The sequence below is a fragment of the Dromaius novaehollandiae genome, chromosome 1, assembly GCF_036370855.1.
Source record: "Dromaius novaehollandiae isolate bDroNov1 chromosome 1, bDroNov1.hap1, whole genome shotgun sequence".
Classification (NCBI taxonomy): domain Eukaryota; kingdom Metazoa; phylum Chordata; class Aves; order Casuariiformes; family Dromaiidae; genus Dromaius; species Dromaius novaehollandiae.
Genome location: NC_088098.1, coordinates 98,214,233 through 98,241,175, shown reverse-complemented (window position 1 = coordinate 98,241,175; position 26,943 = coordinate 98,214,233). Strand labels below are relative to the sequence as shown.

The window sequence follows — 26,943 nt, the reverse complement described above, 5'->3', positions numbered from 1 at the left end:
TGTTTGTAACTGGATCCTAAGATTAAAGTAACCATGGAAAACAAAAGTCGTAGAATACAGTGGAGTATAACCCTTCTTTTTTTTCCCCTGAGAATTCCCTGCTTCTAGGACTGGAATGCACTCCTGGTGGAAGCTGTCACTAGGGTCATATCTGGGGAAAAATGGGACTATATTTACCATTACTGAAATTTCTTATGGGGTAACATTGAGGAAGCTGTAATATAGCTAAAGCTCAGGTAAGGGAGGAGATAGTTGTCCCCCCCTAGCTATGTCATTTTATCTTGTTATGAGTTACTCCTCATGAAGTGAAATCACCAGAAACTGAGACCTGTATCTTGCCTGTGTAGATACAGCTGAAGAAGTGTGAAGATAGCTGAAGAAAGTGTTTGTAGACGGTAGTTTAATAATCCATAAATAGAAACCCATTTTCCAGGACACAAGGAGCTGCTAAGCACCCAGCCCCTGTTGTTTCATTTATGATCCTGGCTAGCATTTGAGAAATTTTCAGTTTGAACAGTCTGCTGATGACATCGTATTCCACCTCTGTTCTTCTCTATTTTCCACTTACTAGACAAAAGAGGTTTCACAAAGTTTGGTGATCCCTGGTAGGTGCTGAATGCTTGGTTTCTTCTAAGCTAGCTTGCTGCCTGTCTGGAAGATGTCTGATTAAGATCAATGAAAGGAAAATGATGGGAGAGGAGGAGAAAAACCTAGCTTTTATAAAGAACAAATGGGAAAGCTGAATTATTTGGCTCATTGGGCGAGGAAGTCACAAGGCAAAAATGCAGTCCAAATCGAGTTTCACTAGGTGAAAGAACTTAACACTTCTGGTAGATGGTACGAAGTCACAGTTCAGACAAGATGGGGCAAAAAGCCTAATTCAGATAGTACAGTGGGAAGAGGGAGTCCTAATGCTCACTGTAGAATTTTATGATCAAACAAGATTTGATGTCAGCAACATGTGTTAATGAAGTTAGTCATCAATATATCAATACATTATCACACACCACTACATGAATAATATGTCCTTTAGTTAGTGTAGGAGACTTTCAGTTAGTGTAAGAGAAAATGATGTAAAAGAATCGCATTACAGAAATAGCCTGCAGGAGCACATTGCATCTTGTTTCTGATGTACTGAGGTTGTGAGTAAAACCCGTCTCTTAAGGACTTTGCTAAAACTGATGTGGATTCCTAAAATACAGTCGATTGATATTTGGTTTATTTGAACACATTTCTCTGTAATGATTTTGCTAAGCTTATCATTTTGTTGGGACTGCTTAGAGAGATGACCTTAAACTTAACTGCCAACAAACCAAAGAAATGAATAATTGGAATTCCACTGAACCATTAAAGCTAATTGTGTTTTTAATACGTATTTTCTAGGAAAATTTAAATAAGCTGATGACTAACCTAAGATCTACAGCCCCTCACTTTGTACGATGCATTATCCCCAATGAATCAAAAACTCCAGGTATGGAAAACACAGCAATCTTAAAATGTCATTTCAACATTTACTTCCAAGTCACCAGATTGTATTTAAATACTGTCTGTGTCATTCACCTTATCAAATAGAGTTGCTTTTTTAGGAGACAACACCTCACCTTTTCTAACTCCCTCAGCGAGATGAAGATTAAGCCTTATGGAATAGCCCCATTTAGTTTAGCTTTGTTTTTCCCCTGTAGGTGAAATGGATGCTTTCCTTGTCTTGCATCAGCTCCGCTGTAATGGTGTTCTGGAAGGCATCCGCATTTGCCGTAAGGGTTTCCCAAACAGGGTGCTTTACGCTGACTTCAAACAAAGGTAATGCCGAGCTGTGTTGTCTCCTGTCCTACCCGATCAGTCAAAATAAACAAAGCACATCTTCTCATTTTTATTTGAGGTATTTTATTCCATTCCAGTTTATTTTCCATGCAGATTATCTCAACATGGAAGGCAGAATTCTGCTCTTGCTTGTGTCTGTGTAAATACGATATAGGAAATTACTCTAGGTGATGAAAAAAAATTTTGAAAAAAGCAGAATCTAGGCCAGTTTTATTCATTGTTAATCTGTTATTAACAGGTACCGCATTCTGAATCCAGGCGCAATCCCAGAGGATAAGTTTGTGGATAGCAGAAAAGCTGCTGAAAAATTGCTGTTATCTTTAGATATTGACCATAACCAGTATCGTTTTGGACACACCAAGGTAACCAGAAAAGTCCATCAATGACTATGTAAAGAGAAAGGAGATGGATGTAATGTGCAGAATAGGACATTATGCAATTTCTAGTGGTGATAATGAACAGCTAATAATACAAGGAGCCAGCAATATAGCAGCAAATTGATACTAATTGTTAAGCTGTGCAGAGGAATTGTGTTTCTCAAGCTTAAGCTCCCACAAAGCTTTTATTGCAGCAGTGCTACAAGCAAACACAGGAGCAGCTGGTGCTCCATGTCCCCCAGTAAAACAACAGCTTATGCAGTAAAGATATGCCCAAACGTACATGGACCACAAGATCAACTGCAGCTTTTGAAATGAGGCCATGTGCAATTATGACATGATCTCATTCACAGAGATCTGAGAGCTGGGAGCTGTGGTTCAGTTGACCTGCTTTGAACCCTGCCACAGTTGAAAGGCATTGTGTAATGTGGCAATAGGATAGTCTGGCCTGTTCAAACTGAGAAGATGAGACCCAGTTTTAAAACAGCTGGGGAACTGTACAATGCAGTCCCTGATGCAAGTAGTATTTGGCCATCTATTTTCTTCTGCTTTATAAATGTGCCAGTAAAAATACTGCTCTTCTGGGCAATTGTCATAAAGTCTGTGCAGCTGTTGAGGTACTGTCAAATAAAATAATTCTTTATGGTCAAATAACATCTGTGCACCTATTAGGTGTTTTTCAAGGCTGGTCTCCTTGGTCATCTAGAAGAAATGAGGGATGAGAGACTTGCAAAGATCTTAACGATGATCCAAGCAAGAGCACGTGGCAGACTGATGCGGATTGAGTTTCAGAAGATAGTGGAGCGCAGGTATGAAGGTACCCCCTTAAGTCTTAGAGGATAATGGTCATTATCATTTAATTATGTGTTGAACATAATTATTACATTTGTAATGTTTTACATTATATTGTATATACATACATTATTACAGCACTTAAGACTCCTGCTAAGTCTGAATTAAAGTTTTAACATGGGTGTATGATAAAAATAATAGCAACCATATATTAGCTGTCCACCACTCTCATAAAAATCAGGTTTGGAAATTCTTCCTATCCCTAAAAATCAAGGGATATGGAGGAACTTTCTTGCATGTATTAGAACCTAGTACAAGTTCCTAATGTTACTGAGAACAGAGCAGTAAAGTTGGCTGAGGATGAAGGAAAAAAAAAACTCACTTTCTCAATTCAGGCTAAGCTTTAGGGGATTCTGTTTATTTTCTTCTTAAACCAGGGATGCCCTTCTTGTAATTCAGTGGAACATCCGTGCTTTTATGGCTGTGAAAAATTGGCCCTGGATGAAGCTTTTCTTTAAGATCAAACCTCTTCTGAAGTCTGCAGAAACTGAAAAGGAGATGGCCAATATGAAGGAAGAGTTCTTGAAACTGAAGGAGGCTCTGGAAAAATCTGAGGCCAGGAGAAAGGAACTTGAAGAAAAGCAAGTCTCTCTGGTTCAGGAGAAGAATGATTTGCTTCTCCAGCTCCAAGCCGTGAGTAGGCAAAGCTACTTTTGTTTGCACAATTGTTAGATGTTCTTTCAAACTCAGAGGCTTACAAACCAGGGAATTAATGCAAACTCAATGCAAATAAGGTGTTGGTCTTGTCAGAGTATTGCCAAAAACTTAGAGCAAATAGAAATTCTCATGTCCTAGGAAATAACCAGATGGGCTAATGATGCAAATCTTACAGGGCTTTGTCATGGTCAATGTCCAGAGCAATTAAATACAGAAGTATTCTTACGGGGCAAGCATGACTTGTCATGCTCACCACCCATCCTGCTCATTAATTAATTGTTCCTCTTGCCTTTTGAAATCGTGAGTAGGAGTTGTTCCTTATGCTGCTATGAAGTGTTGGGTCAGGCTTTGTGGGATGCACTTACAGGATAGGGGACAAGTGAGGAAAAGGTCAGGCAGTCATGGCTGTCCTCTTCCTTGTGCCACACCAGGAGCAAGACACTCTGGCGGATGCAGAGGAACGATGTGACTTGTTGATTAAATCTAAGATTCAGCTGGAAGCCAAAGTCAAAGAACTGACAGAGCGGGTTGAGGACGAGGAAGAGATGAATTCTGAGCTGACTTCTAAGAAGAGAAAATTGGAAGACGAGTGCTCTGAACTCAAGAAAGATATTGATGATCTTGAAATAACACTTGCAAAAGTAGAGAAAGAGAAGCACGCTACTGAAAATAAGGTACTTTTAGAACTTCACCATAGGTTTTCAAAAGAGATTGGGGATGGACTACCTCAATGACAAAAGCTACCAGGCTTCTGACTGCTTCATTCAGGCCGTGATGCAGGGTCAGAGTATATACAGAGTCATTTGACTTTATGAAGGAAAAAGTTTTAAGTTTGAGCCTGAGTTTCTCTTTTTCGGAAGTGAGTTGTGCTGCAATTCAGCTAAACAATCAAGTCTAGCTTTGGCTTTTCTAAGTAAGCAAATTTCTGCTGTAATCATATGTACTTTCAACTCTTCTTGTAATCTGTAAATGTAAAGCTTATCTCCTACTTCTCCCAGAGAGGATTCAGAGTCCACTACAATTAGAGTGACATTGAAAAGAATTTAGTGCATTTGAAAGAAAAACACCCACAACAAGAACTGGCACTTGCTGACTGCCTTGATGACAGTTTAACTCAAAATGCCGAAAATGGGGGAAGAAAAAAATCCCCTTTCTTTCAATCCTTTTCCCGCATACACATTCAGTATAGACAGTCCTTTAAGCTTTATGATAACCTGTCACTCCGAAGTCTTACAAATATATCCATCACTGCTTCCTCTCTCACACAGGTCAAAAATCTGACAGAAGAAATGGCAACTCTTGATGAGAACATCAGCAAACTTACTAAGGAGAAGAAGTCCTTGCAGGAAGCTCACCAGCAGGTTCTGGATGACCTACAAGCAGAGGAGGACAAAGTCAACACACTGAGCAAAGCTAAACTGAAACTGGAACAACAAGTGGATGATGTAAGCTGGTTCTGCTTAATTTTTCTCCAGGCTTGTTTGTACACCATTTACAGTTTTCATGAATCTGAAATGTCACAAAGCTTTGAAATGTATTTCTGTCCTTTTGTAAATGGTCAAGGATGTATAAATGCAGTCCATGTAGTACTATCTGGAAGAAAAAAAAACAAAAAAGTATAATCACAGCAACTGGGTAAAAACTTCTCCCTGTAGTTAAGCCTTTGAAAGGAGTGCAATAATGAGGGAAAATCCGCTACTCAGTTGCATTTTCAGTGTAACTGGCATATAGTCAAGCAGAGCTCTGCTACCAAGAGAACTGTAATACTTGCACAATCATAAAGCATGGAGTAGCCCTTATGTTGTATTTCTTTAGCCCATATGTTCTTTGTACAGGCCATTGGCTGCAAGAAAACAAAAAATGTAAAATCAGACTCTTCTACTTATGTGCTTCTGCTACAGCACTTGCAAGAGCTCAGCACAAAGCTGGGCCTAGTATGCTTGTGGCTGTTGTAAACCATCTGTGCTCAATATATTTAAGAAATGACTTCATTCCTAAAGCTTGAGGGCTCACTTGAACAAGAGAAGAAAGTGAGGATGGATCTGGAAAGGGCAAAACGCAAACTGGAAGGAGATTTGAAGCTGACCCAGGAGAGTGTCATGGACTTGGAGAATGATAAGCTGCAGATGGAAGAAAAGCTGAAGAAGTAAGAGACTCTTTCTGTTGTACAAAATAAAGCAGCACAGTTACCGTTGTCATTTCAGGTGCATCTTCTGCTCTGATAAAAAATATATATATTTATGTTTTTCATTGCTTAGAGGAGAAAGTTGAAGGAAGTCCCTAAAATCATCCTAACAAGTTATGACTGTGTTGAAAGTCCTCACTCTTTTAAAAGTATTTTAAAAGTATTTTTTCCACTGATTCTGAAAATAACACTACTTGTGTAAGACATAAAGAACCACTGAATGTAATCACACAAATGCATCCAGGGTGTTAGCTTAGCACTGTTCAGAGGAAGATGTGTTTTTATACATGTAGCAGTACATGAGGTTTGCTCTTTCAATTTCAGTTTAGACACATTAGGAGTTTTATTGAACAACTCTTTAAAAATTGCATTAACCTAACTTTGTTTGAGCTACAGGGCAAATCATCAAAGTGGGTTTTTCCTTTTCTTGGCAGAAAAGAATTTGAAATGAGCCAGCTCAATTCGAAAATAGAAGATGAACAAGTTATAGTGATGCAGCTCCAAAAGAAGATCAAGGAGCTTCAGGTCAGCTTGCCTCTCCCATTTTTTGCATCAAAGAGTGAGTCTCCTTTTGTGCCTCACTGAAGTGCTTTGCACAGATTTTCGCAGGTAGCTGCAATTCAGTTAGCTTCGAGACCCAAAGTGGTGCAACTCAGTAGCTGCCCAGACTGATTCCTGTTTCCCTCAGGATGCTCGCTCTACAGTGGTTCCCTCCCACCTATGACTGCAGAATGCTAGTGGTTTCACGTGAAGCAGGAAGGCTATGGCATCTTGTTTTTAAGCAAATAACATTGTTCCAAACCACAGAGCTGGGGGAAGGGCAGTGCAGGGGAGGAGTTTAGCAGTGATAGGCGTGAATTTGAAATGTAGGGGAGGGACTCAAATGCACATGACATTTTCAACAGAAATTAAAAGGAAAAGAGAATCAGGACAGTCCAAACAAAATGTTTGACACAAAACATGAGCTCTTCATTTTTTTATAGTTTCTATGTTAAAACTGACCTACAATTAAAGTGGAAATAAAGAACATTCTGATAATTTGAAAGTGCAGCATTGGCTGGTCAAAATAACTTTTTCAAAAAAAAGGCTACCCAAGGGCAATATATCCATTATTCATGCAATTCTACATAATGCTGTATTTGAAATTCTCACCCTAAAAATCCTAGAGCGAGGTTACTTCTGTCACATAGCTATTAAAATGGGAGCAAGGAGAACTCTTACAGTCCCCTTCAAAGACAATTAATTGCTACTCCTCCCTCCCGCTACAAGTAACTTCTTTTATGTTCTTGACCTAAATATCTTGAACTACAGTTTGTAGGAGAAAATATCTACTGAGAAAGATGTGACTCATCGGTCTTACTCCAACTCAGAATCTCATTTATTGGCATAATTAGGCAAGTCCTTTAATGCTGTGCCTCAGTCTCTGTTCATAAGCTGTAAGATGTGGACTGGCAGTGGATTCAACTATTTCTTAGGTGCTTCAAGGTCTTGAGATAGGAATCATTATGGAGGTAACACAAAGATGCTTGTTTCTCTTTGGTAGGCTCGTATAGAAGAGCTAGAAGAGGAGCTGGAAGCGGAAAGAGCTGCTCGAGCCAAGGTGGAAAAGCAGAGATCAGATTTGGCCCGAGAGCTGGAGGAATTAAGTGAGCGACTTGAGGAGGCTGGGGGAGCCACTGCTGCCCAGCTAGAGATGAACAAGAAACGCGAGGCAGAGTTCCTGAAGCTGCGGCGGGACCTTGAGGAGGCCACTCTTCACTATGAAGCCACAGCTGCCACCCTGAGGAAGAAGCACGCAGACAGCGTGGCTGAGATGGGGGAGCAGCTGGACAACCTGCAGCGGGTCAAGCAGAAACTGGAGAAGGAGAAGAGCGAGCTGAAGATGGAAGTGGATGATCTGTCATCCAATATGGAGCAGATGGTCAAAGGAAAAGTAAGGGCCCTGAGGCTTCCCTACCCCACAAAGGTCACATGTAGCCAAGGCTGGTCTGACGGTGTCCCAGGACACCTCATAGGCCTGGAGTGTTTCAGAAGGCAGTGCCTTGCAATCTGGAGGGGCTTGTCTGTACAGTGTCACCCCTTCCCAGAAGGTGGTATAACCTTCATTACCTGGAGATGGGATGGCAATTGAGATGATCTGTCTAAAATATATAGAGCATCCCCAGACCCAGGAATCTCCATATTACATCCGCATATTTCAAAGCACAAAACTATATCACTTAAACTGTGCTCTCCCAGCCTAGTGGTGACAGAGGGGATGCCATGCAAAGCTGGACATCTCCCATCTACAATAAAGTCCTCTCAATCCTGCCCATAGTTCACAGTTTGGAGTCATGTTAGCAAGGAGGGCAAGCAAAAGCTTGCAGGACCATTTCATGTGTTTTTACTTCCTACGGATGAATTGTGGATTTTGTTTCCTGCATAGATAGCCTTGGTAGCTTTCAGAGCACTCCAAAAAGTCCTTCCAGTAAAAGGTAAGAAAACAGATTTCAGCATTCTGAGCGTTAGAAAGCTGTCATCAAACTTAATTTATGATAAATGGTAATTAAACCAGAATCAGTTAAGCAATTTTCATTGGAGGTGATTTCCCCATCTAGCAATTAAGAGGGAGGCTTATGCCTGAATTTGATTGGCATGTGATTGCTTTCGACGTTCTTATGGAGTCTTTTCACTCTGATACTTCAGTTCAGAACCCAGTCACAGGAAAACAAATGGGACAGGGTGGCGTAATAGGGAGAACCCTGGCCTGGGACACTGTTAACAGGGCTTCTATTCCCTGCTTTCCTGCTGTCCTCCTAGGTGACAGCGGGCAGGTTATCCTCTCTTGACTCCAGTGTCCCATCTTCAAAACAGTGACAAGATTTTGGTCTGCTTTATGAAGTGCTTTAAGAGGTACTGACAAAAAACACACTAAGAACAAGGGATGTCGATGTCCCCCTGTAGCCTCTACCTTTCATGAACTTGATCTTGAAAAACATTAAGCGCGTGCGTGTGCACACACACAGCAGGGTGGAGGTAGAATCATTTCTTCTCAGTCACTTTAAAGGCTGAACTATATCCCAAATTCTTTACTCAAATTCTACTCACTCAGAGTGTCTGGAAGATGCTTTTCACTGTTGTCTTGCTTCAGTGGCAAATGGAAGAGTAGTATTTACTAGGTAAAATTCTTCCTTAAACCAGGATGTCAACAGAACACGATGTAAATGTTCTTGCTCTAAAGCCTAAGAAGAGTAGGTCTTACCCTCTGCTTTATAATACCTTATTTGCTGGTGATGAAAATGGTATTTGTGTCTTTGTTATCTGTCATTTCCCTGAAAAGCAAACAAAAGATGATTTTTCCTCTGGGCTTTGGAAAGTTACAGCTTGGTATGTGTTTTTTTCTGATTCCTATTAGGCAAATGCAGAGAAACTTTGTCGGACTTATGAAGATCACCTGAACGAGTCAAAAACTAAACTGGACGAAATGACTCGCCTTGTGAATGATCTCACTACCCAAAAGACAAAACTTCAGAGTGAGAATGGTATGTGAATGTTCAGCTCCAATAAGTTACTGGAAAAGAGTATATCAAATGTGTCTCAATGTCAATGCAATGTATTATGTGATGGCATCTGCTTTGGAGGTGACTGGATTAGGACTGCTGAATGGAGCTGTAGCTCTCTGTCTTTTTACTTGTTTGTCTTCAATATTCTTATAACCTTGGAGGAGGGAACCTTCCTTTGGACTGGCTTAAAAAAAAAAAAAAAAAAAAAAAAAAAAGAACATATAACCATACTTACCAGCATGCTGTACTACCGTTTCATGAACTGAAATGGATGTGCTGGCTAAGCACCCAGTTTCAGGAACAATGATACACCACATCTATTTAGCAATGCAAGAGGGAAGACTAAGGAGTTGGTATAGTGCTGTTGTCTGTGTGAATACTATCTTTCCACGTGTCACCTTGGGCATTGCATTCTAGAAGGCATTCACATCAGACCAAAAATATCCCAGATGCTCTAAGTGCTTGCTACCTTTTTAACCAAAGTAGAATTATTTAATTTCTGCATCCCCATCAGATTTCACTGTTCTGCTAGACTAACTTTCTGTGTATATTCAAAGATGCATATTTTTCGTTTCCTGTATATTTTATAGTTAGTTTTATCTACTCCTATAAGGCTGTGGTTTCCAACCTGCAGTGACGCCATTCTTGTAAATAGCTTTTCTTATGTATGCCTCTGTTCTCTACACCAGCAACTGTGAGGTTCTCAGTTTGCTTTGGAGCCCTCTGAAAAACCCTATGTGGAAAAGCAATATAAAATAACGAAGAAAAGTATGAATAAAAACAGCTGTAACCACACATGAAAGTAGGCATCAGTCTAGACTGATCCATGAGCTGAACTAAAATTAATGAGCTGAGGTAACAGCAGTACAAAAAAAAGAAAAAACTAAGGAAAACTATCTTAGTCGGCTGTGTGATGGTTATAAGTTTGGAGGAAAGCTCACAAGGTCAGCAACAATTACTATTGGTTCCTGGGCTCAGCAGAATTAGATAACTGGGACTTTGCTTTTTGTTCTGTAGGAGTGTGCCACTTCCTGTTCTTACCTTTTTTTGGTTAAATCCTTTGGTAGGTGAATTTTTAAGACAGCTGGAAGAGAAGGAGTCACTGATAAGTCAGCTCTCCCGGGGGAAAACATCGTTCACACAACAGATTGAAGAACTTAGGAGACAGCTAGAAGAGGAAACCAAGGTAATGCTTTGACTGTGTCCCATTGGTTGAGATGGAATGGGAAAAACTGTTCACATTAATTTGCAGCCTGGATAAAAGCTGAAATGAGATATGGGAGTGAGAATGCTTCTTGATAATTATGTGTATTATAAACTCCTGCCTTGGAATGAGACAAGTCACAAAAGGAGAAAAATTTTGGAGAATGATCAATGTCCATAAGTGCTAAATAAAGTTTAGTCAGTAGTATACTCAGAATCTCAGATCTTGCAGCTTAAAAGTTTTGATGCTTCTTCAAAGGTGTTAGAGTATCTTCAGTCTTCATAGGTTGCTGAGCACATCAACAGGAGAGGTTTTCTTAAGTACCTTCAAACTCTTCTTACCCTCACTTGGTCAGGAATGTCATGGCCAGAGGCAAAAAGCAACAGACTTTGGTCTCCATTTGAATTCCTAGGGGCTGTTTATTCAGGTTTTGCTGTGACCTTTCTATCCCTGCAGTCCAAGAATGCCCTGGCTCATGCCCTGCAAGCAGCCAGGCACGACTGCGACCTCTTGCGGGAGCAGTATGAGGAGGAGCAAGAAGCCAAGGCAGAGCTGCAGCGGGCTCTCTCCAAGGGAAATGCAGAAGTGGCACAGTGGAGAACGAAGTATGAGACCGATGCCATTCAGAGAACTGAGGAGCTGGAAGATGCCAAGTAAGTGGGTTACATAGACTTCATCCTGTCCCTGGCTGGGGGGGACTTAGCTCCCCATAACTTGTTATAGCAATAAGGAAATAGGGCGATCTGGTTGGAAAGGGCCCTCTGGCTCATTCATGTTATTCATGAATGTCCTTTTTCTGTTCCTTTCATTGCTTGAATGGGTCAACATTTCTGCTGAGTCTCTGTTCACGCAGTAGTGGATCTGGATACTGAGGTTTAGTTAAGTACCAGCAAGATTAAGCTTTTACTCTGTTTTATCATCTCACACACACACTTGCTTTGCTGTGGCCCAGCAGCACATTCCCTAGGTCTTAGCTTCCCTCCCCAGCAGGGAGATCACTGCTGAACTCGGAAAGTAGGTCAGAAACTCATTTCAGTTCATGCTGTGCAGCTGCTCAGAGTTACTGCTCTTGGGTGTTACCAGTCAAGGTCTCTGAGCATCCCCCAGCATTTGTCTCCATGCATCCTTCTGATCTGCAGGATCCTTCCCTACTTCCAGGATAATTCCTCCAGCCAGCATTTTCACCTTCATTCTTGGACCCCTTTTTTTCCTTCCAGGACCCTTTCTTCTTTGCAGAACACCAACACTGCAATCTTCCCAATCTAAATATACTATGTACAAAAGCACAATGCATGATCAGCTTCCTAATTAGTGGTTCTGGCTGATGTCTCTTTATTAGCTGGAGGATTCAGGACGTGCCACTTCTGTTTAGTTAAGGTGTTATCAAAATTTACAACCAGATCATACTGGTTGCAGCTAGAGCAAGTAGCAGGCTTCTGCTTGAGAGATCAGAAGTTCAAATTCAGATATACACAGACACAGACACACACCCTTATCTGCAGCTTGTCAGCATTCACAATTTAAGCAATTTTTTGCCTACCACAGTTTCTTCTCTCTAGAGGCTTATTTTTTTCTTTCTCCTCCATTCTCCCTTTGGAAACAAAATTATTGAGATAGTGCTTTGGTGTCAGTCTTGCTGGATAACATGGCAGTGGTTGCTCTCAGTCATTGTACTGCTCCTTCTCACCTGGTAGGAAAAAGCTTGCCGCTCGCCTGCAAGAAGCTGAGGAAGCGATTGAGGCAGCCAATGCCAAGTGCTCTTCCCTGGAAAAGACAAAGCATAGGCTGCAGAATGAGCTGGAAGACACAATGATTGACCTAGAAAAGGCCAACTCAGCAGCTGCCACCCTGGACAAGAAACAACGTGGATTTGACAAGATCATCAATGACTGGAAGCAGAAGAATGAAGAGTCACAGGCTGAGCTGGAGGCTTCCCAGAAGGAGGCCCGTAGCCTCAGCACTGAGTTGTTCAAGTTGAAGAATGCTTATGAAGAGACACTGGACCATCTGGAGACACTGAAAAGGGAAAACAAGAACCTCCAAGGTAGGCTTCATTCAGGCTCAGTGGTCAGTGTGAAAGCATCACGCTAGTGGACAGCTGTAGGGATGCAGGTGCCCTGTAACAGCTGTGGGGAAAGACATTCCTCTCATCCCTGAGAGAAGATTTCAGATGTGTTTGGAGGCAGTACCGCCTGGTACTGGCAGTGAAGGTTTTAATCACAGAAAATGGTACAGCCAAAGGACTGCAAGCTCCCTTTTGCTCACCTGCCAATAAGCTTAGCCTTGCTTGGTGTAGGGTAGCTCTACAGGAGTAAAGAAGTCATTGGGGGCTTTTCTGTCATGCCTAACAAGCAAGCCAGTATAGAACTTCACTGTACCAAGCACGATGCATTGTTGCTAACAGTGGCTATACTAATAGATCACTTAACAAATTGGAAATGACTGCTCAGTAAAGAGTTTCAGATCATTCTCTTGTAACCAATACCTTGGGCCACACAATCTGCTCTCATTAGCAGATTTTGCACAGTTTTTTGATCTGTGTTAGTCCTTTGGGATTCATTGCTCTGGCTGTTACTATTTGATTAGAGCTGTACAATATGACACTTGTTGTCTAGAGTTATGTTTAAAACAGGAATTCTTATTTCAAGGGTACAGGAAGGCTCTTTAAGAAAAGTCTCAGTAGCTTTTTACTGGCAGAACAACCCACACTTTTTACACCAATGAAGAGCAATTCACATCATCAAAAGCAAATTTCTAATCATAACCAGCACCTTTTTCATTGATCCTGTCATTGAGAGGGGCATGGAAAGTGAGCCCACCACTGCTACTGGCAGAGGTGCCATCAGGTGAGGAACAAGAGAGATGACAAAGACACAATGGAGGAAGCTTAGATAGGTCCCAAAGCAGAGTAGTGTTCTTTGCCTGCAAATCACAGATAAAAGCTAAACCGCTATAACCACTTCAAAAAAGCATTTACGGGAAAGTCTGCACTTTCAAGTTGGTCAGGTAAACAAAGCTGCCATAGTTCAAGTAAGGCAGTGCTTGTGTACAAGGGCAGACAAGCCCTTGAGGTAGTAATCTGAGACATGGGCCCTATAGCCACGCTCTGAATTATAGTATGTTTTGGACACTTGGATCGCTAAATCCATCCATCCTTTTTGTTTCAGAGGAGATTTCTGACCTGACCAATCAGATTAGTGAAGGAAACAAGAACCTCCATGAAACAGAAAAAATCAAGAAACAAGTTGAACAAGAAAAGTCAGAAGTTCAGCTTGCTCTGGAAGAAGCAGAGGTAAGGAAAGAAAGTTCAAAGGAAAGGGAAAGGATGTCTTTGTCATGATTTTCCTTCCTTTCTTATCCTCTGAGCAACAGAGCAAATGTTTCGACTGTTAGCAAGTGGAACCTCTCTGCACCCAGCTCCTCCAGGCTTGCTCGCCAAAGTCTTCAAGAGTCACTGGTGACTATTGGAGCTTTCAGTTCTAGCGCATCAAAGGGAGGTCCTTTCAAAGGGGGTGTCCTGGGATTTTTTTTTTCTTTCAGGAAGCTCAGAAATCCTCCACCCACCTCCTGAAAATCCAGCTCTTCTCACTCACTTCAACTGGGAATATTGCCAGTTTTTGAGGAAACGGGAATTGCTGAGATTGGTGGTCTTACAGTATTTTATCAAATATTTCTAATATATAGTTTCGGTCAGCAAATTCCCCACTTTTGATCTTTGAGAACAAAATCCCAAACCTCCTCATAGATTAAATAAGGTCTCAGATATTGTGTTGCATACCATGGCCAGCTTAAAACAGAAAAAAGAGGTAGCAGTCTCTGAAACCAAATGAAAATAGGCCATTTAGAAAATTTTTGATTCCCAAAGGAGTTTGATAAAAACACTTAACGTGACTGCATTAATTTTTATAGCAACAAGTATGCATATATTCCAGAGGGATGCCCCAGCCCAGTTTCCAGGAAAGAACCAGTAATACAGAACTTATGACAGGCCAACTGAAAATCCTGGTTATTCATTTAAAGGGTTAGGTTGTCAGTTCTTTGAAAGTTTGGTGCATTGTAGAGCTAGGAAGTGGCGTAGGTGTTGCTGGCTAGAAGCAAGACAGCAAATAACAAGGGATTTTTAGCAAAGACTGCTTTTCATTAGAATTCACTCTAATATTTGCTAAAATGAACATCATCCAGTGACTGGGATCTGTTAATACCTTAAATACTGTGCAACTTCTTTTGTCTGTTACAGGATGCTTTATACATTGCAGGGATTTCACGACCAAATAAACAGGTGTCATGATCAGAGCAGAGGAAATAGCATGTCTTTTTTCCACAGCTCTGAGATGTGGAGAGTGATTATATGCTCCATCAATAAATTTCTCTCATTAGAAAGAATACATCAGTTCTTGAGGGCTCTAACAGGCACACTTTACTTTCATGAATTGTGTGGAATGCCTTCCTAAAGCTCAGGGAAATTAGAAACTAATGAAAGTAAAGCGATGATGTATCTTACTTGATTTGTGAAAGAAATAGTTTAATGCAGATTTTTTTCCTCTTCCTTGTGAGTTTGGGTTTCTGGTAGTCACCACTGGTGACACAGTACCTCTGCATTGGGGATCCTTGGTGTGAAGTGTCTGTGCAAATGACCTGTAGCTGGTGCATGATAGCCAGAGATTAGCAATGTTTTTGTATAGCTTCGTCTTCAGTTACTCCATTCTGTTTCCAACATCTCTTGAGGGGAATGCAGCTAAGCCTATATGATTTTACCCTTCAGAGTGCACTTCTAAAATATATGATGTTCAGTTCTGCTTTCCTTCCCTGTTTGATGTGAGCAGCAGTGAGCCAGAATGCCACTGAGCTTGGTTTATGTAAGACCTGGAAGTCAGAGGCCCTGTTATTTAACTAAACGCTCATTGCTCAGTTTTTGACCTCAGTATATGAGAAGAAATACAAGAACAAAGACATTGGAACAAATCTCCCCGGTTTCATAAAGTTTCCTTCATTAAGGAAATTTTCCTTAATTGGAAAGAGGGGAGAGAATAGTTTTGTATTTTACCACATAGAGCTGATTTCTATCATTACTTTCCTTAAAGCCATGCTGCCTAATGAGACTGTGTACACAGGAGGTGTTCAGCACTCTGTGATTTGCAGACATCTTTAGGTGCCAGTAGGTGTGTGGACCTCCTCAGCCTCCCAACAATAACCATGCTTTAGCTTTTGCTTATCCTTAGAGCCCATGGATTTCCAGAGGGTGCCTATGCAGGGGGGTGCAAAGTGGGAGGCATCTGTTGATAACAAAACCATGCTGGCAAGGCCTAAGGTATTCTTGCATGATCTGCAGACTGCTTGACCACATGTACTCTGAGGAGCTTGCTGCTCAGTTTGCCAGCTGCCAAGTTGCAATAAAGGCAAATAAATGCATTGTTTTGCTATATAAGCGACTGATGTCCTTGCCTAGAGAGAGGCAGAGACAAAACAATGCTGCTGGGAACAGGAAGAAAAGTATAAAGGGATCCTCTTTGGGCACTAGCTAGTGACTTGAAAAAAAATGGCAACCCCTGGTCTGCAAGATATTGGTGCTTTCTATTTTAGGGAGCTCTGGAACATGAAGAAAGTAAGAGCCTTCGTTTTCAGCTTGAACTTTCCCAACTTAAAGCAGACTTTGAAAGGAAATTGACAGAAAAGGATGAAGAAATGGAAAATATAAGGTAACGTGCAGAGAGCAGCATGTTCTGTTAAGGGGGAAATCTCAAAAGATCATAAATTTTCTCAAGACCCAAGCCAGCCAAATGTACCACAGGTCCTTATGCCAACAAAAGGAGATGCTGTCTGTGCCAGAAACCAAGACGGCTCTGGTTATTTGCCAAAGGATTGTCTAGCACATTAACATTTCACAGTTCAAATATTCCTGTCAGTTCAGTCACTGCCAGTGTAGGGATAAATCCGTCATACATATCATGTAGCTGCAGTAGCACACATTGCCTGGCACAACCAGAGTCACAGAGCAGACCCAAAAGTCATCAAGTCTGTGTGTCTGTAATAAGGAGTCAAGAGACTCTAGCTTAGCACCTCCTAATCCCCTAGGATGATCCCTCCCAAGAGGTACCACAGGCAAGAGCACCACAGCTACATCAGTAGTGCTCAAACCTGTGCTGTCCAAATGCAGTCTTTAACCCTGCATTTGGTTAATTTACACAGCTGTAGCTTCACTGATTGTGGAAGGATGAGGCGCTTGCCATCATGTTTACACCAGTGAGAACTGCAGAGATGCAGAAAGTATGACTATAAAAGGAGAAGAGCTTGCAGGTGAAAGAGATAAAAGGAATAATGGAAAGTAATTGGATAACAGAAACATGATGTCTTTTGTCTCTTGTCCATCCCCTCCTCCTCCCTGTACAAACTCTTATCTGAAGAGCTATGCTTTTTTAATGTTATGCTATGCTAGGCCAGATTTTTAGCAACATCTGTGTTCAGTTCTTCAGAAAACTCGAGTTGAATTTGTCAGTGTTGTGGAGTTATTAATCCAAGAACCACATCAGTGTTCACAGGGGAAGGGGTGGGGCAAGAGGAAGCCTGAACTCCACTTCAGCTGTCGCAGATACAAATGTTGTCATGTCCATGGTTTCATAAACAAATAATGTTTTGGCCAATGTTTTGTAGAATATCTTCTGATGTCCTGCAGATGTCTGTATTCCAGAAATCCCAGGACAAGCCATCCTAATTAGTGCTTTGTGTCTCAGCTTTGACACAAATGTTTTACTGCTTACTGGTTCAGCAGACTGGCTGAGTTGCTCCTTAGGAATCTAGGGCACAGTTCAGTGTCTTGCTGAAGCGATAAGCCCCTCAAGCTTTTCCTTGTTGAGTCAGTGAATTTCCCAGAACTCCTACGCTATCAGCAGAACTTGGCCACCAGTGAGATAAGTGAGTTTCACTGTATGAGTTGCACTCTGTACTTTGAGTTATTTTCTAGTTGGAAGAAGGCAAAACTTCCATCACGGGTTTTGGAGCCTAAAATTGCTGCTTTTCAGGCCTCTCTGTTCAAACTGTTACAGAGTCAGGAAAAGTCTGCATCTATCTATATCTGTTTCTCCATCTTTATGTTGACACTAACCTAAAACTGTTAATTAGGGAGGGCTTAATCTCTTCTAATTTTAGAGGCCCATAATGCAGATTTCTATTCCTGAACTATTCCTCTTCTAATTAAGCATAGGAAATATGTGTTTAGGTACCTAATTTAAGGTGAGATAAATGGTACCTTACAAATGCCATTTACTATAGCGGGAGCATAGGGTGATTAGTCTGAATGTAGCTATCTACCTTCAGTTTGATTAATCCCCTTCCCTAATGCCTTCATAAAAAGGCTGAGATGCAAAACATCCCACTAAATGACTCAGTAAATATCTTGGTAAGTGACTGCTAAGCTTTAAGTGCTTCTTCTTATGTTCAAAACTGCACTTGCTTGAGCTCCTAAGAGATCTGAGATACTTCTTTGCTGTCATGTTGCCAAAGGAAACAGGGGAGAAGGATGCTATAGTTGCTTACAGATCAGGAGCTAGCTGAGGGTGTGAAACACAGCAGCCAGTTAGATGGCAGCGAGGCACTAAAATCCAGCACTATACATGTCATTCAGAAATATACTAATATTTCTAGAAATGAGACACTTTCAGAAGGTAAAGAATTCTTGCGTGTAATTCTACATTCTTTTACAAGGAGGAAAATGCCTCCCTTTACCTTTAATGTCCCTTTTATGTTGTTCCAAAATCAGGAGAAATCAGCAGCGTGCCATAGATTCGCTGCAGTCCACCCTTGATTCTGAAGCTCGGAGCAGAAATGAAGCTATCCGGCTGAAGAAGAAGATGGAAGGGGACCTCAATGAGATGGAAATCCAGCTCAGCCATGCTAACAGGCATGCCGCAGAAGCAACAAAGTCTGCACGTGTCCTGCAGACACAAATAAAGGTACTCCTTTAAAGGATAAAGACTTGCATACAAGCTCCAATCATAAAAACCCCTGTAGGAACAGAAAGCTACAGTTTGAGGTACCAAAAATCTTTTCTTGGGCATTTGCAAGTCCTTCAAAAGTGGAGAGGAAGTCAGGTTGGCTGGAGTACAGGGAGCATGTGTATATTCAGCTTCGTCATCTGTTTCAACATTTGTAACTATTAAAAAAAAAAAGAAAGAAAAAAAGCAAAGCTAAAAAGCTTTGCTGAGAGACCTGTCTAAGACATCACTACCTGCCTCAGTTCTCTCCCGTTCCTATGCAGCTGCTTCTGCCTTGGGCAGAACTGCCAGTGCTGACAAGTTTGAACACTCAGGTTTTTCCTCATTGCACCACATACCAGAAAAGCTATACGGTTCACAGTGTAGAGGAAACCTTTCTCCAAGTTATGTTCTTGGAGACTTCCTGAGGTGGAGAAATTCAGTCTGCCAGTTCACCTCCCCATGCAACCTCTAAGTCTGGGGTTCTGTCTCGTAAGCACAGTGTCTGGAAAGGGAGTTGCATGGTGCTGCTGATTTAAAAAAATAAAAAAAATAAATGGCTGCTCTGTTCTAGGAGCTTCAGGTACAGCTGGATGACTTGGGACATGTGAATGAAGATCTGAAGGAGCAGCTAGCAGTCTCTGACAGGAGGAACAATCTTCTCCAGTCAGAGCTGGATGAGCTGAGGGCTTTGCTGGACCAGACTGAACGGGCAAGAAAGCTGGCTGAGCATGAACTGCTAGAGGCCACTGAGCGTGTGAACCTGCTTCACACCCAGGTTTGCTTTCTCTGCACTCTCTCTCTCACTGGGTGTTATTGAGTCTTGTCGATTAAGCACTGACCAGTCTCTGTACAGAGAAGAACTCTGTTTCCCATGGCTGTCATAAGTCACATGCTTCCTTACCCTCTGATAAGGAAGAAAATGAGGGGAGAAGAAATATCTCACTGTGCAGACATGCCACCTCATTCCTATAAAGTTAGCTGGACTTGATTCAGCAAACTGCTCTAAATAATTCCCAGAAGAAGTAATGATGGAAGGTAACGAGTATATTCATTTCCTTCCTTCCTTGGTGCTGTGAAGCCACAGTTTCTTGCTTTAGTTAAGCCATGGCCCAGATGGTGAGCCATTACTTTGGAGAAGCAGCACACGTGACGTTTTTGTGCAGACGACTGCACAGCTGCTTTGGTAGTCAGCAATGAAACCTGCAGAATCTGAGTTCTCTCAATAGATATGTTGTGCGGGGCAGGAAACTACCCCCAGCAAAGAACTCTCTGCTTCATGATAAATCTTCATTAACGTGGGGCCATCAGAAGAGAAGGTTCAGAGAAGGGGCTAAGCCTTTGGGCTTGTTTAACCACTTTATCACAATGGAGACTGCAGTTTTTACAGGGTCACAGTGTAGTATGTCCTGACTTGCCAGCATTTTTGCTACAAAACCAAAATTGCTTCTCACCAAATAATTGTCAGAAGGCAATGAAATGAGCTACAGGCTGTCTATGTTTTATAATGCTTCCTGCAGCGCATTGATGAGATGGCATTTTTGTTTCAATTACCTCTTAGACTAACTGATTATGGATCATTAGTTTCCCAAGATGAACAGCTTAATTCATTCTGCTATTTCAGCCTCTTGTTTATTATTTTATGCTTTTTCAAAATCTAAATATTTACAACTTTGAGAATATCTTTAATACACACTCAATCTGAAGCTAAATTAGACAGTAAAGCCCAGTTCTTACCACATATATGGGTCTCCCTTCCCAAATATTGCTCTGCGTAATCCAGGGGCTGCAAAAATCAGTAAGCCTGGCTTTGCCGTGGTACTTAGAGAAACTATGTCTCTAATAATCATTTCTCTTCCTTTCCCACTTTTCCTTTGGGGGAAAATTAACAACAGAACACAAGCCTAATCAATCAAAAGAAGAAGCTGGAGAGTGATATTACCCAAATGCAGAACGAAGTGGAGGAATCAATTCAGGAGTGCCGGAATGCAGAGGAAAAAGCTAAGAAAGCAATCACAGATGTAAGTGGGCTGGTTCCTTGATCACCTCTTTTCTTGTAGCCAAGTAAGCAAGCCTCAGGTCTCCATTTCTGTGCTTGCTACAAACTTGCAAACCTGATATATCCCATGTGCTCCACAGCTATCTGGAGGTAACTGGTGAAACTACAGAATAAAACAGGGTGGAGGTAAAAAGAGAGGTGAACTTCTTCCTGATCTTTTATTTTTTCCAGAAGGCAGATTCCACTGATCCTCAAAGTCTTTTGACTTTGGTTGACAAAGGTTATGGCACCTTCAAATTAGGTAAATCTTATACCTGGATAGGCTGAACTAATACTAGCCGACCTCCTGGCAGCGGTGTACATAAAGAATCTGACAAATGCAGGAAAACTAGTGAATCCCAAATGAGGCATCCTGGAACGAGGTATCTGTTGGAAAAACGTGGGGCCTAAAATCCCAGAAAGAGAGGCTGAGTGCATTCTTCTTCTAGGGAAGACATTGGTTGGGCTAGTATAGTTTCTTTTCCCACAAACCTGGAGAAATCCATGTCTTCAGAGTTCAGTCAGAGTATAACATCATACCAACAGATAGGAAGAAATTTAGAACAGGAGGTTTCTATGAGTTACATGTCTAGAGTTCCTGGACAAAGCTATTCCAGTACCATGCTCTCTATTGCGTCTCAGCTGACAGTGCTATTACTGCTTGCCAGAGAGAAGACACTAAATGTCATTGGTTCAGCTCCAGCATGGGCTGTAATGATTGCTGCCTTCCGAGGACTGCTCAGTGATGAAATCTGAAATCGGCTCTTGGTGGCAGGGACCTGTGTCAAATCAGAGATGAGCTAATTGGCACCCTTATTACTGGTCTAGCAGAAAGGTCAGGGACTGTGTAAGATATCGAAACTGAGCTTCTCATCCCAGCACAGACGGGGAAAACAGTTCTGTTGTCATAGCTGCTCAGGCAGCTCTAATCTATGGCTGTGCAGGGGGAATTCAGTCTGCCAGTTGTTTTAGTTGACCACCTCTCACAAGCTCCCAACTCCAAGATCAGATTTTGAGTAAGTTCCAAGTAAAATGTCTGTAGTGAATGGCACAGATTTACTTCTAAGCATTATAAATGAGGACATTATATAGCACAGATACTGCAGCAACAACAACGACAAAAGCTGGATCTTAGATCACAGCATTAGAATATGGAGAAGGAAAAGATCTACAAGGTTATTCTGTGTGTACTGCATTCACTCTGGGCAGGGCACATGCACGCAAAATATTCTCTGCAGGTTTGGGTGCAGTGATCTTCCTTCATTTCTTCTGAAAGATAATTCAAGAGCATAATAAAGCTGCTATAAAGTTTGTTTAATTTCTCAGGCAGCAATGATGGCTGAGGAGCTTAAAAAGGAGCAAGATACTAGTGCTCACCTGGAGAGAATGAAGAAGAACATGGAGCAGACCATTAAAGACCTCCAGAAGAGACTGGATGAAGCAGAACAAATAGCCCTGAAAGGTGGCAAGAAGCAGATCCAGAAACTGGAATCGAGGGTAAGTTTGTGATCAAACTGTGGTCTGCTATCTCTCGCCTTACAGAGCTGAGACCAGGTAGGTGCCTTGGGGCTACCTGGTGAGTTCATAGAGCCTGGTAAAGTATACTGTGAACTCTTTCCTCTGTTGTACAAAATGCAGATGAGCAGTTCAGAGGCATGTTTCCCCTTCATCATCCAGTTACAAGGAGCTATTGTTGCACAGCAGATGACCAAGCCTGTGACTGAAAAAAAAAAAAAAAAAAAAAGGCTGGGGGAGGGAGGGGGCACAAGGTCTGAAAAAAATAGAAAAAGTCTCCCCAATGCATGCTTCACTTAAACTTTCTTCGGCCTTCACATTTGTCTGTAGAGCATCTTGTTCCAGGTGGGATCTCTGACTGCTAGTGCAGCTTACATACATTTATGAAAAAGCAGTGCAGAAAGGCTACATTTTGATCTGTTTCTGAAATTCAGCTCTATGGAGATCCTGCAAAAACAAGCGCTGCTTGAACTGTGAACTAAATTATCTGTTGCTTTAAATATATGGCATAATGGAAAGGGTCTTTTTCCTTTTTCAGGTTCGTGAGCTGGAGAACGACCTTGAGAATGAACTCCGTCGTAATTCAGAAGCCCAAAAAGGAGCCCGCAAGTTTGAGAGGCGCATAAAAGAGCTGACTTACCAGGTGTTGTGAGGACTGTACTAACCACTAGGTCCCTGGAAAGAAACGCATTCTCCCAGTCTGCAGCTGCATCTGTGTTTCACTAAAGGACCGCATTACCCAGAGCTTTCTCATTGTGGGGATTTTTAGGGATGGGAAAAACATCTCTCTAGGACAACCACCTTTTTGCCTGACCAGTTGCCACTAACGCTAGAAGGCATGTTATTGCTGGGATGTGCGCAGTTTCAGCATAGTGCTAACATGGAGCAGCCTTAGATGACAATCTGCATCTTCTGCATGAGAAGAACGAGCCCAGCTGTCTCTCAGCTGTGCTGTTACTAAAACGAGTCAAAAAGATTCAGCTAACTTTTGTCCCTGGTTCAGATAGTCGACATTCCTATGTGCACATAAGTGCTGGTGTGCCAATTTTAATGGTTAGGATCAGCCTGTGTGCGTGGCTCTTCTGCAGGGATGGCAACTGACTGTGAGCAGCAACAGCTGGGTGCAAATTTTAGAGGTCGCTACTAAGCATCAGCTTGAGCCTCCATGTAAAATCCAAGGAAAATGGTCTGATTCCCAGTAATTCCTCCACTCACAAACCTGAGTCAGTCAGCTCAACAAGCACAACTTCAGCAAAGGGGGGAAATAAAAATGCAAAAGGGAGGTCAGCAGGGTAAATTTCTCCCCCAGACTGTTTACAAATGTCATTTGTGGTTTTGTGGTGGGGCAACCATAAGCCTGGCTCCTTGTTTGCTACCTCTCATGCATCACGCAGTGTAGGACTGTCAGGTCCCAGGGCTCAGCCACCTGGTGCTGGGCAGCAAGGCCTGGGCTAAGCCTCTAGCAGGTTTGCCAACAGCTGCTGTTACTGCTCATCTTTCGAAAAAAGTCTTCAGTGAAGAGCGCTGATCCTCTCACTTCCAACAGCATTCTTAGGAAGATAATCCCATCCATCTGCTTAAGGAGATTTTTCTTTTTTTAGTTTCCTACCTGTTATTTTACTCTGACTTTGCCACACAGAGGCTGAAGGTTGTTTTCTCAGGATACAATGCTCACGCACAAGTAGAGAGAATTAGTTTGTCCTTCCTTTTATGGACTGTGAGAGCTTAAACCTGGCTCCTTTGAACAAAAATGCCTCCAAATTTTAAAAAGAAGTAAATTAAATGCATTTCAGGCTTGCCCATCAGTCTGTTTCACTCAATAATGACGCTCTCTGTAATGACAAGAGTACTCCTCACCTCCGAGCAGGAACTCTCTGTGTATCTATGTACGTACATCCATATGTGTGAGTGTATGTATATAGATTTACATATGTATAAATGGAGAGCCTGCTTTCTCTTTTAGTCCTCAGCCTCCAAGTTTACACACATCCCCAACCAACCTACAGATATTTTTCTCATCTATACACAGGGTGATCACGCTATGGTGTGTTTGTATTTCAAACTGTACTTTTCCAAAATAGATATGCCACCCTTAACTACTTGACTGTGGGAGATGCTTTAGACCTTTGCACTCTGTTAACTCATTCAGTGTTGTTTTGGTACAGTCAGAAGAAGATAAGAAGAATCTGGCCAGGATGCAGGATCTGATTGACAAGCTACAATTAAAAGTGAAGAGCTACAAGCATCAAGCAGAAGAAGCCGTGAGTAACTATTTGGGCTTTTTTTCTTAGAGAAATTCATTGTGCTATGACCACAGTCTGTAGCAGTAGAAGCTTTCGGTACAAATACACATTTTGTGTGTGTGTTTATGTTTGTATAAACTGTGTCTTTACACATGTATTTATAATATATAAAATGTGTAGTCTTTACACATGTATTTATAATATATAAAATGTATAGTATATATGGTGATTATATTTAAGAAAAGGTGTTCAATTTTATCTTAAGATTGCAGTGTAATTTGCTGAGGTGGGGGGAAGAGGGCCACAACTTATTCCCCCTACTAGTCCCTCAGGAGGCAGGTGGAGAGCCTCCCAATTTACTTACTTAAAAAGGAGAGTGCCACTGGAAACATCAAACCTGTAAAGTGACAAACTCAGTCCTCCAAGAGGCAAGTGGTTCCTTATTGCTGTCGCCAAGTCATGTTGAGCACTTTCTGTCCTGCTTGCAATTTGTTCCACGTGGAGAGGAGGAAATCAGCCTCACTGTTTTCTCTCACCAGGAAGCACAAGCCAATCTGTACCTTTCCAAGTACAGAAAACAGCAACATGACCTGGATGATGCTGAAGAAAGGGCTGAAATAGCTGAATCCCAAGTTAATAAGCTGAGGAGCAAGTCAAGAGATATTGGCATGAAAAAGGTATGGTTATAACATATGGCATAAATGTGACTGTTTAATACACATTAGTGCATACAACGTATGCATGAAGATCTGTTGCATCTCTTAAAATAGCATGGGGTGCAAAAAAATGTTCTTTACTGTATTTTTGTTTCAGTCTACACTTTATTTTTACATTAAGGTAACTCTTTAGGAAAGCAATCTGAAGCTTATGAGAAGTGAAAGGCCCATCTCCTCAATGTTGTCATTCAGCCTTTTTTGCTCAGCAGCCATACCCCAGAACCAATTTTTTTACAAGGAATATTAAAAACCTCCATGCCTTTTCCCTCCAATGATGTAAATTCCTATGCATGTGATACAGCCTGGGGATAACTGCACTAGCAGATTGCCATATACTCTAACGCCGCTCTTTGAATGAAGACGAGTTGACTTTAAGGGCCAGAGGAAAAGAAAATATCAGTGATTAGTCAATTGGGTGCTGGGAAATCATTAACAATTAGAAATATATCTGTGTTGTTTTGGACTTGGGCAAAAGGGTAGTAGAGCAATATTGATAAAAATGAAAGGTGCCTAGGAACTTGGTTTGGAACTGAAAGCAAACCTTTGCTTATCTATGCTTGCTTGCCTGATGGGAACCAGGACAAGTAAGTGTGGGGCCATTACTTGCAGAAGCTGGATCATTGCTTTACCTATTTCATTTGTAAGTGTGACATAAACTCCCATGCTTAACATCTTAGAATTTTCACAGGCATGACAGGTCCTGAGTTAAGTCAGAGAGAAGAACCCTTTCTATATCGTTATTTTTATCACACTGGATCTGTGATCCCATCACCTTCTTCTCTCTGCTGTATCCACCATTCTGTGGGAGGAAAAACCCCTCCAATTTCTGCTTTTATATTGCACTAAGAGAGTCACCTTTAATTGATCTAAGTTACTACCTGCACTGACCAGAGCAGATCTACATAAAACTAGTTGAAGAATTGGTCTTTCATACATTTACATATGATGGAAGCAATACTGCAACTGGAGCTCACAGGATGTTTTGCGGCTTTTAAAAGTAAACATTTCACATACTTATTTTTTTCTTCAAATTATTCCAGCCCTACAAAACAAATGAAAACTCATATACTTTCACAAAGCCATGCCATCACACAGATACTGAAATAGGTAAACTATGGGCATAGTTAATTTTTTACAAGTTAGTTAAGCGTATAGTTTACTACCTGTCTCTAGTACCCTGTTTCTGCATCAAATACACAGAAGTCAGGAGTGGGTGCCTATTTTTATTTGGCAGATAGATTTGGTGTTGCCATACTCTTAGTTCTGGCTCATAGTAGAGTATTGCCCTGTCAGAAGATGAGCTCAGTGGTACACGCAGAAGTGCCATCTCCACAGAAAGGGAATTGCAGCAGCAATGGCAGCAGCTACCAGGAAGCAGCCACACATTCAGGTGGCAAATGCTACCCCAGGAGCCATGACCCATCTCCTTTGGCGATGGAAAGGCACTGAAGAGACTTCTTAAATTATTTTTAATAGTGTAGCACTTTGAAATAGCTTGTGTACTGCTACTAGTACCATATCCCTGGGAACTCTGGCAAGTGTGTGTTGTTCAAAGAGAAGAGCACTGTACACTGCAACAGTGCTGTAAAAAAGTCATCTGCTATCAAAGGGATCCATATTGTTAGCTGAAGTAAGACAGGAAAGGCTAGCTAGCTTCGATATAACATGCTAGTTTAGTGCTGGTCATCTTCAGATATAACTGGGTAATGCCATAGGAGCAGAAGCATTAGGGAGCAGAAGGTTTTATCGCTTACTTGAAAGCTTACTCTAAAACCCTCTCAATGCTTCCCTTTTTAACGGATGTATACTGTCTCTCTCAACTGCAC

The 26,943-nt window shown here is 41.6% G+C and overlaps 1 protein-coding gene across 1 annotated transcript in view; it reads left to right on the top strand.

The window, feature by feature from the left end:
- The window catches only part of MYH15 (myosin heavy chain 15), a 54,630-nt gene that overhangs the window by 27,549 nt on the left and 138 nt on the right, over positions 1-26,943 (top strand). Inside the window, exons 20-42 of the mRNA XM_026112377.2 lie at positions 1,384-1,471; positions 1,683-1,800; positions 2,060-2,183; positions 2,871-3,007; positions 3,428-3,683; positions 4,139-4,381; positions 4,976-5,152; positions 5,708-5,853; positions 6,327-6,417; positions 7,436-7,825; positions 9,287-9,413; positions 10,502-10,620; positions 11,095-11,291; positions 12,333-12,682; positions 13,806-13,930; positions 16,219-16,334; positions 18,392-18,584; positions 19,180-19,383; positions 20,501-20,626; positions 21,970-22,140; positions 22,697-22,801; positions 24,324-24,419; positions 24,941-25,078. Of these exons, the coding sequence (XP_025968162.1) occupies positions 1,384-1,471; positions 1,683-1,800; positions 2,060-2,183; positions 2,871-3,007; positions 3,428-3,683; positions 4,139-4,381; positions 4,976-5,152; positions 5,708-5,853; positions 6,327-6,417; positions 7,436-7,825; positions 9,287-9,413; positions 10,502-10,620; positions 11,095-11,291; positions 12,333-12,682; positions 13,806-13,930; positions 16,219-16,334; positions 18,392-18,584; positions 19,180-19,383; positions 20,501-20,626; positions 21,970-22,140; positions 22,697-22,801; positions 24,324-24,419; positions 24,941-25,078 (3,837 nt within the window). The remainder of the gene's footprint in view (positions 1-1,383; positions 1,472-1,682; positions 1,801-2,059; positions 2,184-2,870; positions 3,008-3,427; positions 3,684-4,138; positions 4,382-4,975; positions 5,153-5,707; positions 5,854-6,326; positions 6,418-7,435; positions 7,826-9,286; positions 9,414-10,501; positions 10,621-11,094; positions 11,292-12,332; positions 12,683-13,805; positions 13,931-16,218; positions 16,335-18,391; positions 18,585-19,179; positions 19,384-20,500; positions 20,627-21,969; positions 22,141-22,696; positions 22,802-24,323; positions 24,420-24,940; positions 25,079-26,943) is intronic.